Source organism: Nycticebus coucang, chromosome 4, assembly GCF_027406575.1.
Source record: "Nycticebus coucang isolate mNycCou1 chromosome 4, mNycCou1.pri, whole genome shotgun sequence".
NCBI lineage: Eukaryota > Metazoa > Chordata > Mammalia > Primates > Lorisidae > Nycticebus > Nycticebus coucang.
The window spans coordinates 104,882,244-104,903,120 of record NC_069783.1 but is presented as its reverse complement, the minus strand read 5'-3'; the positions used below and the strand labels follow the sequence as shown (position 1 = coordinate 104,903,120).

At 44.6% G+C, this 20,877-nt stretch overlaps 1 protein-coding gene across 5 annotated transcripts in view; it reads right to left on the bottom strand.

Annotated features, from left to right (window-relative positions):
* The window catches only part of CHFR (checkpoint with forkhead and ring finger domains), a 38,682-nt gene extending 18,606 nt beyond the window's left edge, over positions 1–20,076 (bottom strand). For 3 of the 5 annotated variants that reach the window (XM_053587573.1, XM_053587574.1, XM_053587575.1), the window contains exons 1-7: positions 20,001–20,075; positions 19,736–19,880; positions 14,087–14,186; positions 9,915–10,024; positions 9,009–9,068; positions 8,358–8,564; positions 2,302–2,382 (exon numbers count right to left, since the gene is read on the bottom strand). In XM_053587573.1, the coding sequence (XP_053443548.1) occupies positions 2,302–2,382; positions 8,358–8,564; positions 9,009–9,068; positions 9,915–10,024; positions 14,087–14,186; positions 19,736–19,868 (691 nt within the window). In that variant the 5' untranslated portion in view covers positions 19,869–19,880; positions 20,001–20,075. Of the gene's footprint in view, positions 1–2,301; positions 2,383–8,357; positions 8,565–9,008; positions 9,069–9,914; positions 10,025–14,086; positions 14,187–19,288; positions 19,496–19,735; positions 19,881–20,000 lie in introns of those variants that run through there. The other 2 variants (XM_053587577.1, XM_053587576.1) reach the window with 2 other exon arrangements.
* Positions 20,077–20,877: the final 801 nt, after the last annotated feature.

Genomic DNA, 20,877 nt, shown 5'->3' with positions numbered 1-20,877 from the left:
GGGGCTGGGTTTGAACCCGCCACCTCCGGCATACGGGACCGGTGCCCTACTCCTTGAGCCAGAGGTGCCACCCAAGTTTTTCTGTTTTTTTAGTAGAGACAGGGTCCACTCTTGCTCAGGCTGGTATTTAACTCTGGAGCTCAGACAATTCACTCGTCTCAACCTCAGAGTGCTAGGATAACAGATGTGAGACACTGTGCCTGGCCTATAAAGGATACACACACACACAAACACACACACACACATATTTTTTTTTGGAGACAGAGCCTCAAGCTATCACCCTGGGTAGAGTGCCATGGCATCACAGCTCACAGCAACCTTCAACTCCGGGGTTTAAGTGATTCTCTTGCCTCAGCCTGGCTATTTTTTGGTTGTAGTTGTCATTGTTTGACAGGCCTGGGCTGGATTCGAACCCGCCAGTTCTGGTGTATGTGGCCGACGCCTTAGCTGCTTGAGCTATAGGTGCCACCTCATAAAGGATATTTTTTTTTTCTTTTTTTTTTTTGTAGAGACAAGAGTCTCACCTTATGGCCCTCGGTAGAGTGCCATGGCCTCACACAGCTCACAGCAACCTCCAACTCCTGGGCTTAAGCGATTCTCCTGCCTCAGCCTCCTGAGTAGCTGGGACTACAGGCGCCTGCCACAACGCCCGGCTATTTTTTGGTTGCAGTTTGGCCGGGGCCGGGTTTGAACCCTCCACCCTCGATATATGGGGCCGGCGCCTTACCGACTGAGCCACAGGCGCCGCCCTATAAAGGATATTTTTAAGAAGGCCTAAAATAAGTCTTATGTTCTAGTATATTTAAGTTTTGTTTTAAGTACATAGTTAATGACAGAAAAAAAGACATTCAGGATGTATGTTTCAGAGATAAAGGTCAGATGTCAAACAGTATTTGTGTATAATGTTCATTTTTGTTTAAACAAACAAAAACTGTGACTCATGCACACATAGGAAAGCACTAAAAAGCAGACTATAAGCTGTAACCAGTAGCTTTACATTTTTTTTTCTGATGTTTTAATTCTTCCATAATGCTCATAGGTTGATAATCACAGATTTCTAATTAAAGAAACACCTGCACATAATTTAAAAAATCAAATTATTTAGAAAACAACAAAAGCAACCATCCTCTGACCAGCCTCTCCTCACCTGGATTTTCCTCCTCTGAGAAAAAGTACTTTCATGTCTTTTACCTGTTTCTCTTGGTATTTACTTGTGTTTCTGAATTATAACCTATATTTTGATTTATCAGTTTTAGACATGGTCTCCAGACATCTTATTAATGTAGAGAAGAATTTTGATCCCTGAGACCCTGTTTCCAATAATATCATCACACAACTGTTGGTTCATATTATATTAACATTATGCTTCTACACATAAATATTGATTCCTGGCCAGGTGTGGTGGCTCATGACTATAATTCTAGCATTCAGGAAGGCCGAGGTGGGTGGATTGCTTGAGCTTAGGAATTTGAGACTAGCCTGAGCAAAGTGAGACCCTGTCCCTACCAAAAATAGAAAAACTAGCTTGCCATTATGGTATGAGTAGTCCCAACTACTCAGGAAAGGATGGCTTGAGCCCAAGAGTTTGTAGTTGCTGTGAGCTATGACACCATAGCCTGGACAAAACAGTGAGACTCTGTCTCCAAAAAACCTAAACAAAACAAAACAAAAAACATTTTATAAATACACACTTAAGGCAAGGATTACATATTTCCTGCTTCTGATGGGCAGCATAGGCCTGAATCTTTTCTGTGTCTCTTTCCTTTGGGAGCTTTTTTTTTGAGATAGTCTCAAGCTGTCGCCCTGGGGAGAGTGCTGTGGTGTCACAGCTCACAGCAACCTCAAACTCCTGGGCTTAAGCGATTCTCTTGCCTCAGCCTCCTAAGTAGCTGGGATTACAGGCAACCGCCATAATGCCCAGCTATTTTTTTTGTTTTTTTAATGCCCAGCTATTTTTTGGTTGCAGTTGTCATTGTTGCTTAGCAGGCCCAGGCGGGGTTCGAACCCGCCACCGTGGGTGTATGTGGCCAGCGCCCTGCCAACTGAGCTATGGGCGCCCCCTCCTTTGGGACCTTTAAGCAATCCAGCTACCTTAGCCTCCCACAGGGCTAGGATTATAGGCATGAGCCACTGTGCCCAGCCAAAGGCCAGATTTTCATTCAGACAATGCTGAGGTGTTACAAGTGTCGAACTGAGGCAAGGTCCTTATGCTGCTGTAGAAACTGACACCCTCAGGGCACAGAGCACCAGCCCAGGGAGCCCACAAGAAGGCACAAGACGCAGAGAACCACAGATTCTAACCTCTTTTCATTTTCTTTTTAGTAGGCTCCAAATTCTCCTGATCTCGAGGTTCCATCAAAGAGGAGGGTACTCTTGTTCTGTCTGGGAGAGTCAACACAAAGCCAGAGATTTCATCATTTGTCACAAGTGGACCACATCCTTTTTAGGACATGGATGCACCCCCCAGACCCTGTGTGCGGGAATAAGACACTTTCTTATTTATCCACCTCAGGAGAGAACACTTCAGGCGAGTGTCATTGATTTAAACCAAGTGCAGTTTACAACCAAGATGTCACAGTTTAAGAATGATGTACAGCTTACTAGGAATACTGCTTCACTGGCAGCTCCTGTGGCTCAGTGAGTAGGGCATCAGCCCTATATACCGAGGGTGGTGGGTTCAAACCCGGCCCTGGCCAAATTGTAACAAAAAAATAGCTGGGTGTTGTGGCGAGCGCCTATAGTCCCAGCTACTTAGGAGGCTGAGGCAAGAGAATCGCCTAAGCCCAAGAGCTGGAGGTTGCTGTGAGCTGTGATGCCACAGCACTCTACCAAGGACGACAAGGTGAAACTGTCTCTAAAAAAAAGAAAAAGAAATACTGCTTCACTCAACACGCTGTCGTAAAAGTATCTGTGCCCATCACTTGTGCAAGGTGGAGCTGGAGGTGGGTAGCTACAGAGGTGTTTGTGACTGAGATCAACCCTTCAGTACCAAGTCTAAAACAGGGCACAAGTCTGGCACATCATGCACATTACACCAAACTATTAGAGTTCTATGGCCAGCGCCTATGGCTCAGTGGGTAGGGAGCCAGCCCCATACGTGGAGGGTGGTGGGTTTGAACCCGGCCCCAGCCAGCTAAAACAGCAGTGGCAACTGTAACAACAACAAAAAAAATAACAGGTGGCAGGTGCCTGTAGCTCCAGCTACTCAGGAGGCTGAGGCCAGAGAATCGCTTAAGCCCAAGAGTTGGCAGTTGCCGTGAGCTGTGATGCCACAGCACTGTACCAAGGGCAAGAAAGTGAGACTCTGTCTCTGTCTCAAAATAAAACAAAAAAAGTTTATAATATAGTATGACACATATGTAGTTCATAATATCCTAAGTATTATTATCTGATAAAAGAGGAAATTGGTCTAAAGCAGCTAAAAGAAAACAGAAAAGTTTGGGGAATAAATTAACTCATACTAACAGAAGAAAACATAGTTTACTGAGCTGGCCATTGGCCACTCTCTAGCCCAGCACCCATTCATACCATGAGAGACTAACCTCCTCAGCAAGACTTCTCATCTCCAGAATAAAGGTTACATTAATGGTATCTCCCTGACAGGCTCCACTGTTGTAAAAAGTGATTTATAGTTTATAAAAAGCACTTAGCACACTATCTCACATTTAGTAGGAGCTGAGTAAGTATGAACTGTATTTTGTTAGTATATAAATACTTAGGCATACAGATGTGGGGGGTGGGGGGGATTTTTTTTTTTTTTTTTTTTTTTTTGAGACAGAGTTTCACTATGTTGCCCAGTAGTGTGCCCTTGGTGTCACAGCTCATAGCAACCTCCAACTCTTAGACTTAAGCGATTCTCTTGTCTTAGCCTCCTAAGTAGCTGGGACTACAGGCACCCACCACAATGCCCAGCTATTTTTCTTTTTTTTTTTGTAGAGACAGAGTCTCACTGTACCGCCCTCGGGTAGAGTGCCGTGGCGTCACACGGCTCACAGCAACCTCTAACTCTTGGGCTTACGCGATTCTCTTGCCTCAGCCTCCCGAGCAGCTGGGACTACAGGCGCCCGCCACAACGCCCGGCTATTTTTTGGTTGCAGTTTGGCCGGGGCTGGGTTTGAACCCGCCACCCTCGGCATATGGGGCCGGCGCCCTACTCACTGAGCCACAGGCGCCGCCCCACCGAGCTATTTTTCTTGTTTGTAGTTGTCATGTTATTTGGCAGGCCCTGTGTTATTTGGCGGGCTGTGTTTGAACCTGCCAGCTCCAGTGTATATGGCTGGTGCCCTAGCTGCTGAGCTACAGGCACCAAGTCCAGATAGAATAAAAATTATTTCTTTTTTTTGGGCAGCGCCTGTGGCTCAAGGAGTAGGGCGCCGGTCCCATATGCCGGAGGTGGCGGGTTCAAACCCAGCCCCGGCCAAAAACCACAAAAAAAAAAAAAAAAAAAAGAAAAAAAAAATTATTTCTTTTTTTTTAGACAGAGTCTCACTTTGTCTCCCTTGGTAGAGTGCTGTTGCACCACAACATCCGGCTTTTTTGTTATTGTTGTTGCAGTTGTCATTGCTGTTTTAGCTGGCCAGGGCTGGGTTCAAACCTGTCACCCTCAGCATATGGGACCAGCACCCTACCCACTGACCCACAGGCGCTGCTCCTCGAAAATTTTTTATTTAAAAATTGTATAATATATAAATGCATTGCCCTTTAAACATAGAACATTATTTAAAAATTCATAAAACTTTATCACTCAGTCTACACGCTGTGCTATGCATATGGAAGGGATAGAATGGAAAACGATTTTTATGGGGAAGCTTTGTTTCTTTTTTTTTTAGTGACAGAGTTTCACTTTGTTGCCCTCGGTAGAGTGCCTTGGCGTCACAGCTCACAGCAACCTCCAGCTCCTGGGCTTAGGTGATTTTCTTGCCTCAGCCTACCGAGTAGCTGGGACTACATTTGCCCACCACAATGCCTGGCTTTTTTTTGTCGCAGTTTGTCTGGGGCCAGGTTCAAACTCGTTACCCTTGGTATATGGGGCCCACACGTCCTACTCGCTGAGCCACAGACGCTGCCAGGTGCTTCGTTTTTGAAGAGGGTCTGATAATACCCATAAAATAGTGCATGAGGCTACAGATGAGGTTTACCAAGGCAGATAGTTGGCGACCTGTGCTTGTTGTACTTAAAACACTCTGGGCCACATAGAGGATAAATGTCACTTCTCCTTGTGACCAGCTATGCAGTGTCAGCACACACCCAAGCTGTGCACACTTCTGGGTTATAAGGGACCTAGACATTACTGTAAAGGGGCCTAGAGAGTTTGGAAAACTTCAACCATCCAGGTGGTTATTCAAATCTGGCATGTGTTCATCTTAAAAGGTGATTGCATTTTCTTTTACTTGTGAACCTAAGGCAACAATGTTTAAACAAAGGCAGATCAAATGGGCCTTTAAGAAGTTGGAGTTACAGTTTAGAAGTCCATAGGAGACAGGCTGGTAGGAACTTTTTCTGCCACTGATTTGGTGTAAACAGCTTGTCTTATCTCCAGAAGCAAGGAATGAAGACTGTACAGCATAAGCATCTCTAATGAGCATCTGAGAAGCCTTTCCATGTGTACTGAAAAGTCACAGCATCACTATTCAGATGACTGGAATATCATTAACATGAGAAAAGAGCAAAGTATGTTCCCCAGAACGTTTTGCTACTGAGGGAGTTAGGCTTATGAAAAGGGCCTCTGGAGAAAGAAGGGGGCAGATCCCATGAGCCCTAAAGAGGACCAGAGGTACTGGGTTGCCAGTGTGAAGGAGCTACAACACGTGGGAGAAAAACCAAATCAACAAAAATAGAAACAGCCTCAGCATGTGGGAGAAGCCTTCCAGTTCCAGGAGGGAGACTGAGTCTCTGCCCCTAAATCCCACTAGATTACTTAAAGAGATGTAAAAAGACATCTTGCTACAGAACAGCCAGACTGGCAGTAAGATGGAGGGAGATTTCTCCCTGCCACTGACCAATTGATAGATCCATTTGAAACAAAGGTCTTTCTTCAAGAGGCTCTCTGGTGGCAACACGATATGCTGAGCCCAGCCTGGACTGGGTATTCTTGGACTTTGTGTTATGGAAACCAGCTTTTCTGTCACATCCAAACACATTGGAATTGAGATTTAGAGGATGTTCTGTCCGTAAGAAACCTGCAGACTACTGTATGACATAAAAATGAGACAGCCCAGCATTTTAGGAATAAATAAGAATTTTCCCAAAACTAGGTGAAGAAAGCTATAAAACCTCACTGAAGACTATCAATGAGCTTAATAAATAGGGAGTTATACCATTTTCCCAGGTACTATAAAAATTTCAATTCTCCTCTAATCAAAAACTCAAAAATAGGGTGGCGCCTGTGGCTCAGTGGGTAGGGTGCTGGCCCCATATACCGAGGATGGCGGGTTTGAACCAGGCCCCAGCCAAACTGCAACAAGAAAATAGGCATTGGCTCTGCACCTGTGGCTCAAGCGGCTAAGGCACCAGCCACATTCACCTGAGCTGGCGGGTTCAAATCCAGCCCAGGCCTGCAAAACAACAATGATGGCTGGCTGCAACCAAAAAAAAATAGCCGGGCGTTATGTCTGGCACCTGTAGTCCCAGCTACTCGGGAGTCTGAGGCACGAGAATCACCTAAGCTCAGGAGTTGGAGGTTGTGGTGAGCTGTGATGCCACAGCACTCTACTGAGGGCAATAAAGTGAGACTCTGTCTCTAGGGAAAAAAAAAGTCAAAATACTTTTAAAAAAACTTGAAAAGCTAATTTTATGGATAATCTGGAAGAAAATTACAGAATAGCTAAGAAAGTAAACTAAAAAAATAAATACAGGTTTGGCACCTGTAGCTCAGTAAGTAAGGGCGCCAGCCACACACACCGAGGGTGGGGTTCGAGCCTGGCCCGGGCCTGCTGAACAATGACAACTACAACCAAAAACAGCTGGGTATTGTGGTGGGTGCCTGTAGTCCCAGCAACTTGGGAGGCTGAGGCAAAAGAATCGCTTAAGCCCAAGAGTTTGAGGTTGCTATGAGCTGTGATGCCATAGCACTCTACCAAGGGCGACATAGTGAGACTCTGTCTGGAAAAAAAAAAAAAATAGGGCTGTGCCTGTGGCTCAGTGGGTAGGGCACTAGTCCCATATACTTTAGTTTTGAACCTGACCCTGGCCAGCTAAAACAGCAGTGGCAACTGTAACAAAATATAGCCAGGCATTATGGTGGGCACCTGTAGTCCCAGATACTTGGGAGGCTGAGGCAAGAGAATCACTTAATCCCAAGAGTTGGAGGTTGCTGTGAGCTGTGATCCCATAGCACTCTGAGGGCGACAGAGTGAGACTCTGTCTCTAACTAACTAATTAACTAAATACATATAGCCACAGTGTGGTCCAATTTAGGGAATATATATACATATAGTCTATGCAATAACACCTATGAGAAAACAACCATGCCATGCTGCACCCAAATGGTCTGAATTTTTCCCAGTGACTACAGAAGAAGGCAAGAGAGTTCACACTATTAAGGACCAGCATATGTAAAGCTGGTTTGAAATACTATGCCCGTCTAGATGTACTTGGAAAACATTATGCTCAGTGAAAGAGGCCAGGCACAAAAGACCACACACTGTATGATTCCACATATATGAAATGTTCAGAATAGTCCAATCTATAGAGACAGAAAGCAGATTTATGGCTGCCAAGCAGTAGGGAAAAGGGATGGGGAGTGTATACTCATGGGGATGGGTTTCTCTTTGAGGTGATGGAAACATTCTAGGGTTAGTGGTAATGGTTGTAAAATCTCAGAAATGTATTAAAAGCCACTGAAATGTACACTTTAACTGCGTGATTTGTATGGTATGTGAATTACATTCCAATAAAACTGTATAATACTGTGGTACTTCAATCCCTGACCGTCAGCATTTCTGTTAGGGATGGAACAGATCAATATTTACTATTACATTGGGCGGCACTTGTGGCTCAAGGAGTAGGGTGCCGGTCCCATATGCTGGAGGTGGCGGGTTCAAACCCAGCCCTGGCCAAAAACCACAAAAAAAAAAAAAAAAAAGGAAAACAATATTTACTATTACAGAAATCATATTACTGAGAACCTCATGCTATTCCCCAGTGGCCTTATCTGTCTCTGTGACAATGTAGGTATGGGTTAGTGAACAAAAAACTGTTTTTTTTTATTTTTTATTTTTTTTGCAGGGGCCGGGTTTGAACCCGCCACCTCTGGTATATGGGGCCAGCACCGTATTCCTCGAGCAATAGGTGCCACCCCAAAAAACTGTTTCTAACACCATGACCTCATAAGGTATGAACAGGAAATTTCATCTCACCAGAGCTGGAACAATGCTCTAGCACTGCAGGAGGCTCCATGGCAGAGGTAGAGGCCGTGGGGAAGAGGTCTGACGTCGATGTCGATGGCTGTGGCTCCTCAAAGCACATCTGAGTGGTGGGTGACAATGATGGGACCTGGGGATCATCACCACACCCTGCACTTGAGGTATCTTTGGTCATGTGGAACACATTTTCTTTATTAGCTTCTGTAACCACAAAAGGAGAAGCAACACTTAGGGCTCAAATGGACACCACTACTTCAGGTGAGACACTCCAGAACACTAAAGGGCTCTTTTTTTTTTTTTTGAGACAGTCTCACTCTGTTGCCCTAGGTTAGAGTGCCATTGTGTCACAGCTCACAGCAACCTCAAACTCCTGGGCTTAAGCAATCTTCTTGCCTCAGCCTCCCTGAGGAGCTGGGACTACAGGTGTGTGCCACCATGTCTGGCTAGTTTTTCTATTTTTTTAGCAGAGACTGAGTCTCCTTCCTACTCAGGCTGGTCTCGAATTCCTGAGCTCAGGAATCCACCCACCATGGCCTCCCAGAGTGCTAGGATTACAGGCATGAGCTACCATGCCCAGCCAGCTTCTTTCTTAAGAATTCAACAGCCCTTAATATGCATCCACTTCTTTGCAATTATCTTACTTACCAAGGGAATCTTGTGTCATGCTTTGCTTTTCATTTAAAGATTCATAGAGGTATGCCACATCTAAAAGGACATGAATCAAATCAGAGAAGCGGTGGCCATGTGAAGTGAGAGTTCATTTTTCTCCTGTTCCCTCCAGCCCATTTGTCTTTATTTTGACTCACTGGCTAGTAATAATATTCATCACCTTAAGAGATTTCAAAATAAGTGATCCAAAGCATCTTTACCAACTTAAATAAATGAGCCCTAGGAAAAAACGGTATCAGGAGATATGCTGAGGTGAAGAATCCATGCCTTGCTTATAATTTCAAACTACCAAAAGGAAGAGGTATAAGATCTTTCCTTGTGGCAGGGGGCTGATTTTGATTATGTTGAAGATGACCAAAGAAATATGCACCCCTTCTTCCTCTTCCTTACCACTGTGGTCTTTAAATATTTCAGGACTCCCATAGCCCTCCTTGTTCTATATCATTCTTCCACAAACAAAAACACAGACTCCTGGAGCTGAAAAGGTCCCACTGGAATCCAGTCTAACTTTTGCTGTCTCTTGTGAAGTCTCCAAAAGCAGAACCATCCATGGCCTCCAGGCCTCCAGTCCTAGGTTTTTATTCCCCAAGAACTCAAAATTCCTCTATGATGTGACCTAACCCACCACCACTCCTTTTCCTTGGCTGCCCTTTGAGATTCATGCTTATGACCACAGTGGTGTTCCTGAAGAATGCTGGGGCTCGGAGCACACTCCCATTCTTCAACAGATACTATGGACACCAAGAATCCATGTAGACAGCAAAGGGAATGCAGCCAACAGCGACACTCCTGCAGGAAACATCTGGAGGTGCTTCTGGCCTCAGCGGGACTGCCCCATAGCACAACCCTGCGTGTGTCTAACCCTGGGAGGTCTCCTCTTACTCTGTTCTGGCTCATTCTTCCTGTACACCAAGTAGATGACATCCCCCGTCTGTAAAGGGCAAGTCTGCTTCTTAACAATTTTCAGCTTGTTAATTACTGTTCCATTAGTGCTGTAAAAAAAAAAAAAAAAAAAGGCTATTTATTTACCCTACTTAAAATAGCTTGAGTTAATTTTTTTCTACCATTATTAGGAAAATAACTCAACATTTCTGTTCTGAAGATACTCCACAGGAATAATGCAAATGCAGGCGGCCCTCTATAAGCTGATCATCCAGGGAGTGCAACAAACTGGTCATGATACAAAGGTGATCACCACAAGCAATGAGGCCTACTGTACGGATACATATGTGTGGTGCATGTCCAGTCTGTGAAAATCAGGTCAACTTGAGGAAGTGGTCAGTATAGGGAAGTGGTCAGCTATGGAGGCTCTACCATATTTAACAACACACTTATGCAAATATGACCTTACAATTCTCTTGAGAAGAAACTTAATTGTTACTACCTTCTGACTACTTAACTGGCAAGCAAACTGCCTACCAAGTGTCTTAGCACTGCAGTTCCAAAGCCAGGGTCTCTTCCACCTGCCTCCTGCCAGATCCAAAGGCCTCACCAGCAGCAGGACTGTGCTTCCACTTCCAACCTTGCCTAGGCTATGCATGCTCAGTGTTGTCCACACATCCACTCCCTTCAGTAGGCATGACCCCAGTCAGTTCATTCCTCAAGTAAGCACCGATTTCTCCTGAGAGATGGGCACCAAGAAGGACAATAAATGCTGGGCCATTACCTACAAGATGACGTGGCCCTGTGCTCAGAATATGTGGTATGGCTGCCACTGTTGGGTGACTGACAATGACCACTATGCTAGGGGGAGGAACTTCTGAATGGAGACCTGATAAAACACTTGTCAGTTAGGTGGTGACAAACCAAGAGCACAACACACCCAACAAACAACACTCGGCAACCGGGTGACCACCCTAATTCCAGTCACTCTCACCACTACAGGTCTCATCTCTACAGCCACTCCTGTACCCTGCACAGTCCTCTGGGCAAGGATCAGCAAATACTTCACATTTTCTGTGAAGGGCCAGGTAGTAAACTGTTTAGGCCTTATAGTCATTTGGTCTCTGCCATAACTACTCAACTTTGCCACTGCATTAGGAAAGCAGCCAGAGACAACATGCAAATGAATGGCCATGGCTCTGTCCCAGTAAAACACACAGAACCAGGTGGCAACAGCCATAGTTTGCTAACTTTAGCTATCCCAATATACAGCTGATCCTCAAACCAAACATGGGTCAAAAATGCAGTATTCACAGAACTTGGGACCTGAGGTGTATGAAAGCCAACTTTTCACAGACAAGGGTTCTGCAGAGCCCATTAGAGGGCTTTAGAGGGCTTCAGTATGTGGGTTTGAAGGTCCTGGGGCCAATCCCTGCATATATCAAGAGACGACTGCAGTCAGGACCTCCATTGCCAGGTTCTTCCTTGTAATCCACTCTTACACTTTTTCTATATAAAAAAATCTGATTATTAAGGTCAGGCAGAGGGTCATACCTGTAATTCTAGTACTCTGGGAGGCCGAGGCAGGTGCACTGTCTGAGCTCACGGGTTCAAGACCAGCCTGAGCAAGGGCGAGACCCCATCTCCAAAAAATAGCCAGGCGTTGTGGCAGGCTCCTGTAGTCCCAGCTACTTGGGAGGCTGAGGCAAGAGAAACTCTTAAGCCCAAGAGTTTGAGGTTGCTGTGAGCTATGACTCCACAGCACTCTACTGAGGTCGACAAAGTGAAACTCTTGTCTCAAAAAAAAAAAAAAAAAAAATCTGATTATTTCACTTCTCTGCTTAAACCTGGTCCATGACTTCTCACTGCTCTCAAGCTGAAGTCCAAACTCCCTCATGTGGCTTTGCTACAAGCCACTAGCTCTGACCACCCAAGACCTGCGCAGGCCTCTGGGTACCCACACATATGCCTCCTTCTGCTGGAGTCCCCTCTGCCTCTCCAGCCCACCTGTGCCAAGGAACAGGGACAGTCTTTGAGAGCTGGAGAACTGAATTCTCTCCTGGACATCCAGAAGGAACCAGCCCTGCCCACACCTTGACTTTAGACCTGTGAGGGCTTCTGACCTCCATAACTACAAGATAACAAATTTGTTTTATTTTAAGCCATTAAGTTTGTGGTAATTGTCACAAAAGCCACAGGAAACTAATACCAGTATACAGCCAGTATAGGTAAGCCAGTCCATGATACAGGTAGGGGGGCACTAGAACCAGCAGTCTGTTCCCTCCATTGTGCTAAGAAATAACTTGATCTGATACTTACTAGCACAGGAAAAGGAACATCACTTCCTAATAAAATGTAGTCTTCCCGGTCTTCTATAACTAAAACTGTTACCAAAGTATCTCATAGAGCCTACTCTTAACAAAAATTAAAAATACCCAGTGGAAAAGGCATGCTCTCAACATACTGCCAAAAGGCTGCCTGTCACTCATATCAGATTTAAAACAGGCACATTCTGACTAAGTGCTCCTTCCTGAGAAATCGTTCTAAGAAAATAATTGGAAATGAAGACAAGAGTTTGGAAGAGAGTCACTACAGTGAAAAAAGTCAAAATAATAAATAACAAATAAATTATAAAATAATAATTGGATTATTATTGGATGGATCTGGACACAATAACATGTTAAGCACCACATAAAACACTATAAGTGAAAAAAGCAGACACTACAACAGTATCTATAGTATCCCATTTATGCAAGATAAATATACTTACATATGCACCTAAACATATACATGGGATTTTGAAAAGCATTCTACTTTCTACATACCATAAGTCAAAATCCCTAATCCAAAATCCAAAATGCTCCAAAATCTCACCAAACTTTTTGAGCTTAAACATGACACTCAAATGTTCCTTGAAGCTTTTCAGATCTCAGATTTTTAAATTATAGATGCTCAACTGTTTAAGTATAATGCAAATACTCCAAAATCTGAAAAAACACAAAATTGGAAGTACTTCTGGTCCCAAGCATTTCAGATAAGAGATACTCATCTAAAGTTAAGTTGTATGAGAATTTATTAACTACAAAAAAAAAAAAAGGGCTGGGTGTGGTGGCTCACGCCTGTAATCCTAGCACTCTGGGAGGCCAAGGCAAGTGTATTTCTTGAGCTCAGGAATTCGAGACCACCCTGAGCAAGAACGAGACCCCATCTCTACTAAAAATATAAAAATCAGCCAGGCCTGCAGTCCTACTTACTAAGGAGGCTGAGACAAGAGGATCACTTGAACCCAGGAATTTGAGGTTGCTGTGAGTTATAATACCACAGAACTCTAGTTTGGGGCAACAGAGTGAGACTCTGTCTCCAAAACAAACAAAAAAAAAGAACAAATGGTTTTTGACTTGCGGGGAAAGAAGTCAAAGTCGAATTACGTTTGCAAGAACCAAAACTTTACCAGTATCTTTCACTCATTTATTTTAGAGACAGGGTCCTGCTCTGTTATCCAGGCTGCAGTGCACTGGTGCAAACATAGCTCATTACAGACTCAGACTCTTGGACTCTAATAATCCATTTCAGCCTCCCAAGTGACCACAGGCACTTGTCACTATGCTTGGCTAACTTATTTTTTAATTTTGTAGAAACAATATCTCTTAAGTCTTATTTCTGAGACATATTGGTTTTAATCTGAATATATGCAAGATGGGTCACAGACACCAAAGTGCTACTGAGTGCCTCATTCTAAAAAGCAGAAAACACAATTTCTAATATCTTGAGTACCTAATTAACTACAGTCATGTGCCATTTAATAATGTTTCCGTCAACGACTGCACATGTGATGCTAGTCTCATAAGATTGAAATACCATATTTTTACTGTACCTCTTCTATGTTTAGAACACAAATACTTACCATTGTGTTACAAATGTATAGTACCATGCTGTGAACAAGTGTGCAGCTTGGGAATCCAGGTGCTGCTGTCCCATCCAAGTTTGTGTACATACCCTCTGACGCTGGTACATTGCTGTTGCTAACAGGCACTGCTATGCTCTGCTACAGAAAACAAGCTGCTGCTATACACACACATGTTGCTACAGACACAGCATTTTTCCTTTTCCCTAGCCAGTGCACTCACTGGCTTAAACTACAAGAAGAAACAAAGAATCAGAACAGAACTCACCTGGTATCTTCCAGCATCACCTGACCAGATTTTTCATCCACTACAATTTTACAATGATCTCCAGAGACCAGTTTATTGCTGGGGAATGAAAGGTCACAACCTAAAACAGAAAGGGAAGGAGGATGCTGGATAAGACCACAAGGCTATGAAGCCTAGTGCCCTCTGCTTTATAAAAGCATGTGAATTGAAGTTAGGATCCCCACTGTATACCTTTAAGGAAGCATCATTTCATCAAACAAAGGTATGCAGAATTTTAAAAGTATCTAAGAGTTAACCCACAGTAAAGGAGCACGGACTGTGTCCTAAACTTTTGGGAATGCCCATTGCCTCAAATGGCTCATCAACATCTCCAGCTACAAAAAAACAGCCTCTTCATAACAACTTTACAATATGCACAAATGTTCTGTTATCCTGATAAATATTAGAACTTTGAAAAAACTAAGGGACTTAAGTAAATCTTTAGTGCCCTAATTTAGTCCTAATTTCTTCTTTGTGTAATCTTAGGTTTCATAAGTCACCAAAAAAATTGAAGCAATGATGGTCATAGCAAATGTGACTGAGTTAATTATCATAGGCATGTGTATATGCATAAGAAAACACAGGGGCTTGGTGCCTGTGGCTCAAGTGGCTAAGGCGCCAGCCAAATACACCTGAGCTGGGGGGTTCGAAACCAGTCCGGGCCCGCCAAACAACAATGACGGCTGCAACCAAAAAATAGCCGGGCGTTGTGGCAGGCACTTATATTCCCAGCTACTTGGGAGGCGGAGGCAGGAGAATCACTTGAGTCCAGGAGTTGGAGGTTGCTGTGAGCTCTGATGCCAAGGCACTCTACTTAGGGCAACAGCTTGAGGCTCTGTCTCAAAAAAAAAAAAAAAAAAAATCTTATCTGCACATTCTTTTTTTTCTTTTATTGAGACAAAGTCTCACACTGTTGCCCTCAGTAGAATGCTGTAGCTATGATGCAACCTCAAACTCTTGGGTTCAGGTGATTCTTTGGCCTCAGCCTCCCAAATAGCTGGGACTATAGGTGCCTGCCACAATGCCTGGGTATTTTTTAGAGACAGGGTCTTATTCTTGTTCTGGCTGGTCTCGAACTCATGAGCTTAAGCAATCCGCCTGCCTTGGCCTCCTGGAATACAAGGATTACAGGTATGAGCCACCATAACTGGACTGCACAAACATTCTATATTATCAAAGAACTCTGTTACATTTATCTAAGTGAATACCGCATGTGGTCAAGATTTTCCTTTTCCACTGAAAATAACCACCAGGATGGTCTCCTTGCAGCCTCAGATCCAGCACCAGGCACTGGGTCACCACAGTGGGTTTCCTTTTTTTTTTTTTTTTAAGAGAGTCTCACTATGTCACCATCGGTAGAGTGCCATGGCATCACAGCTTACAGCAACCTCAAACTCTTGGGCTTAAGCGATTCTTTTCCCTCAGCCTCCCAAGTAACTGGGACTACAGGCTCCCGCCACAACGCCAGACTATTTCTTTTTGTTGCAGTTGTAATTGTTGTTTAGCTAGCGTGGGCTGGCGCCATAACTGCTGTGCTTCCGGAGCCAAGCTGACCACACTGGGTTTCTAACAGAGGTTTTCTCGTACCAGAACATCAGCATTTTAATCTGGAACCAAGATGCTCTGTGCTAAGGTTCTATTCTTAGCATATGCCATGCATACCATTTGGTGGGTTAAATCTTTCACATGGTTGAAATACATTTCTGCTAGGCCCTGAGAATGAAGAGCTCTTTAGGAAGATAAAAGTTCTTGCATCCCTTCCTACAGGTGTCAACTTGGCACTCCCCTTCCCTCCAAATTATGCCTTGTATATGGCAGGCATACAATTGTTTTAAAATAAATATAATGAAGTTCTACTGTTTATGGAGTATTTGTGACCCCTGTGAATTTATTTATTTATTTATTATTATTATTATTTTTTGGTTTTTGGCCAGGGCTGGGTTTGAACTCACCACCTCCGGCATACGGGACCGGCGCCCTACTCCTTGAGCCACAGGCGCCACCCTTTATTTATTTATTTTTTGAGACAGATTCTCACTATGTTGTCCTTGATACAGTGCCATGGCCTAACAGCTCACAGCAACCTCCAACTCTTGAGCTTAAGCGATTTTCTTGTCTCAGCCTCCCAAGTAGTTGGGACTACAGGCGCCTGCCACAACACCCAGTTATTATTATTATTTTTTGTTGTTGCAACTGTCATTGTTATTTAGCTGGCCCGGGCTGGGTTCAAACTTGCCAGCCTTGGTGGATGTGGCTGTTGCTATAACCACTGTGCTATGGGTGCCTAACCTCCACTGCAAACTTATATATTCAAGTCCTAACCCTCAATGTGACTGTATGGGAAGAGGGGGTCTGTGAGGAGGTAATAAAGGTTAAATGAGGTCACAGGATGGCTCTGATCTAATAGGGCTGGTGCCCTTTTAAGAGGAGAAAGAGCAACCATAGTTCAAGGTGGTGAGGAAGAAAGCCCTCATCAGGCACTGTCAACACCATGATCTTGGACTTCCCAGCCTCTAGAACTGTGAGAAATAAATTTGTTCCCTAAACCATCCAGAATGTGATATTTTGCTATGGCGGTAAGAAACATAGTAATACAACAAACTCTACATTTTTGCTGGCAACGTTATTAACTAATACATTTACTGAAAGCATGTCTTTTTTTTTTTTTTTTGTAGAGACAGAGTCTCACTGTACCGCCCTCGGGTAGAGTGCCGTGGCGTCACACGGCTCACAGCAACCTCTAACTCTTGGGCTTACGCGATTCTCTTGCCTTAGCCTCCCATGAAAGCATGTCTTTTTTTAGCAACCATGTCAGTCTACTCTAGAAGGTGTATATACACACACACACATATATATATATATTTTTTTGAGACAGAGTCTCAAGCTATCACCCGGGTAGAGTGCCGTGTTGTCATAGTTCACAACAACCTCCAATTCAAGCTCAAGTGATCCTCTTGCCTCAGTTTTTCTATTTTTAGTACGGATTGGGTCTCGCATTTGCTCAGGCTTGTCTCCAACTTGTGAGCTCAGCAATCCACCCACCTCAGCCTCCCAGAATGCTAGGATTATAGGCGTGAGTCAGCTCATCCAGCCTGAAAGCATGTCTATTAAGCAGATTAACTCAGTATGTTCTTGCTCTTTGTCTTAATGTGTAACATATTTAGCATTATTTACATAATTTACCATATGTAAACTATACCTCTATAAAACTAGATTAAAAATCTTATTTGTGACTTGGCACCTGTAGCTCAGCATCTAGGGTGCCAGCCACATACACCGGAGCTGGCGGTTTTGAACCTAGCCCAGGCCTGAGCACCTGTAGTCCCAGCTACTTGGGAGGCTGAGGTAAGAGAATTGCTTAAGCGCAAGAGTTGGAGGTTGCTGTGAGCTGTGATGCCAAGCACTCTACCCAGGGTGACAGCTTGAGGTTCTTTCTCCAAAAAAAAAAAAAATCTTATTTGCAGAAACATCCTACATTAGTACTTTATTCTTACATGGCTAACATTACATTTTAATTTGAAGCCCAGCAGCTTTTCAACAGTTTTTTTAGGCAGTCTCACTCTGTTGCCCTTGGCAAAGTGCCATGGCATCATCACAACTCACAGCAACCTCAAATTGCTGGGCTTGAGCAATCCTCTTTCCCCAGCCTCCCAAGTAGCTGGAAATACAGGCCTGTGCCACTGTGCCCAGCTAGTTTTTCTATTTTTAGCAGAGACTGGTCTTGCTCTTGCTCAGGCTGGTCTTCAAATTCCAAGCTCAAGAAATCCGCCTGCTTCAGCCTCCCAGACTGCCAGGATTACAGGTGTGAGCCACCTTGTGTGGCCTCTCAGCAGTACTTCTATGATCAATCTTATTAAAATCCTCTCAGCGGGCTCAAACTTGTGTAGCTTAGCAGCTAGGGTGCCAGCCACATACACTGGAGCTGGCAGGCCAAACGACAATGACAATTACAACAACAACAATAAAATAGCCGGGCATTGTGACGGGCGCCTGTAGTCCCAGCTATTGGGGAGGCTGAGGCAAGAGAATCGCTTAAGCCCAAGAGTTTGAGATCGCTGTGAGCTGTACACCATAGCACTCCACCCTCTACTGAGGGCGACATAGTGAGACTTGGTCTAAAAAAAAAAAATCCTCTCAGCAACTCTGTAAGTAGGCGCAAAGACATGGAAAGGTGTTGGTGATCGCTTCTTGGCCTTTTGGACAAGATCAAGTGAAAGGTGTTGGTGAAAGGCAATTTGCCTACAGGGCCTCTGCAATTCATTAATCCTTACAGTATATCAAGTAAAGGCAATTAGAGCACTTTCCAAAAGTTTCTAATGATAGACACTTTTGAAGTTGTAAAAACAATTTAATATTGAGATTTAGGACTGCCAAAAAGCAAAAAAACAAGCAAAAAAAGCCCAAACAGGTGCAGGTGCATTATAAGGGATAATTAACAAAATGCACATTTCTAAGCAGCAATCTTTCCTATTCTCTTTTTAAACTATAGTCAATACAATAGGGATTCTACTTCGCAAATGCAAATACTGTAACCTAATTGAACCCTCACATTAATCTGAAATGAAAAAATTTTTAAATTTTTTAAATAACAAAGTATAAAGTCAGAATGCTAATTTATTAATTTTTAGACAAACTAAATATTTTTGTTGACCTAACCAGTGCATTTCTCTCTCTATAGGAAAACTCAAAGGGACATCAAGGTACAGTATGGTTCCTTAGGATTCTAGATGCGGTAAATGTAGAGAGTAATGATACTTTTTCTCACTAGATGCAGGATTTTATTCAAATTCTTAGCTTCCTAGCTTCATTAAATAAACAAATATTCTAGGAGCTGGAACTTGAGATCTTTTTTAATGTAGGCATTACAGTCAGACATTTCCCTTGGAGCTTTACCTGCATCCTCTAAGTTTTGGCATATTCTATTTTTGTTTTCATTTGTCTCAAAATTTTTTTTTTTTTTTTTGTAGAGACAGAGTCCCACTTTATGGCCCTCGGTAGAGTGCCGTGGCCTCACACAGCTCACAGCAACCTCCAACTCCTGGGCTTAAGCGATTCTCTTGCCTCAGCCTCCCGAGTAGCTGGGACTACAGGCGCCCGCCACAACGCCCGGCTATTTTTTGGTTGCAGTTTGGCCGGGGCCGGGTTTGAACCCGCCACCCTCGGTATATGGGGCCGGCGCCTTACCGACTGAGCCACAGGCGCCGCCCGTCTCAAGATTTTTTTTAACGTTTCCTGTGATTTCTTCTTTGACCCATCAGTTGTTTAAGATGGTGGTATTTAATTCCACATATCCGTGAATTTTCCAGTATTTTTTCTACCGATTTCTGATTTTGTTCCATTGTCGTTGGACAGGATACTGTGTGTGGTTAACAAATACAGCAAGACTGCATTCTGGAGAATACACGAATGCAACTACTTTATACAGTTAGGAGGATTAAATGATCTGCATGAATCATGCAAAGGAGATGAGTAGGCAAATAAATGAGTGAATACTTATTCATTAAATAATAAACAAAGCTCATTAAAAAAAAAAAAAACTGGAGAGCACAGGGCATTCCTGCCCCTGGGGGCTGCCCACAGCCTGATGGACCCCACCCCCCTTCCTTAACTCCCACTTCCCCGGCCCCGCACCTCTCCTCCGGCCTATGGTCCACTCGCGTTTCCACAGGAGAACGTGCGGCTCTCCCTCCTCGGCGCCCAGGCGGAGGAGCCGCCCCCAGGGCTGCCGCTGCGGCGGCCGCTCGCCTTCCTCGGGTAGCTCCATCGAGATTTACATCTAACAAGAGCCCGGAAACACCCGGTGAGACCCCAAAGGGATAGCCCGGCCACCCAACCCACGCCGCCCCGCGGCCCGGCCCCGACACTGGCTGCCCCAGCCTCTGCCTGCCGAGCTCACCGCTCTCGCTGCGCCGAACCCGGAACCGGCCGAGCCGCAGCCGCTGTCAACGGACATCGCGGATCCCTCAGCTGATGTGTGGGGCGGGGCGAGCTGGCATTTGCGCCCCGCGATTGGCTGTCAGCTGCACCCACCGAGAGCGGCGGCTAGAGCGGACCCGGAAGCGACTAGAGACAGCTGGCGAGTCAGGGCTAGAGGAACGTGCTCGGAGGAGAGGTTGCGGGCCCGGAGGCCATCTTTGATGCTGGCCGGTGTGACTCGTCTACTGGGGATCACGGAAATAGCTGCTGTTGGGCGCCATGTTATGTTGGGGCAAAAGGGGCAAGTAACTTCTGGAATCCGAACAGATTCTTAAAGCTTGGTGACTTTTATTATTTACATACGTATTTTTGAGACAGTCTCGTTCTTGTCTCCGGGGCTAGGATGTATGGTGTCATCAAGGCTCACTACAAGCCTCAAACTCCCGGGCTCACGCGATCCTCCTGCCTCAGCCTCCCTAGTAGCTGGGACCACAAGCGCCGCCACGCCTGGCTAATTTTTGTATTTTTAGAAGAGACGGGTCTCGTTCGCTCTTGCTCAGGTTTGACAGTTAAGTTCCCGAACTTGCTACTGTGTGCTTACATATGTTGGCAGCACCGTATAAACACCTCAGTTAGGGTTCATAACCTTGGCAGTTCCGTGTACCACAGCCGTGTTAGTAGTATGGACTTGCGGTGCTGCCGGGTTGAGTGGCCTTCATTGCTGTCGAGTGTTTTTTTTTGTGTGTAGGATGACAGCTCTGATGGTTATTCCAGAAAAAGTTTCAAAATGCTTAACTAGGCGCTGGCGCCGGTGCACAGCTTCCCAAAAGGAGAATTTGGAAGGTGACCGGAGTGAT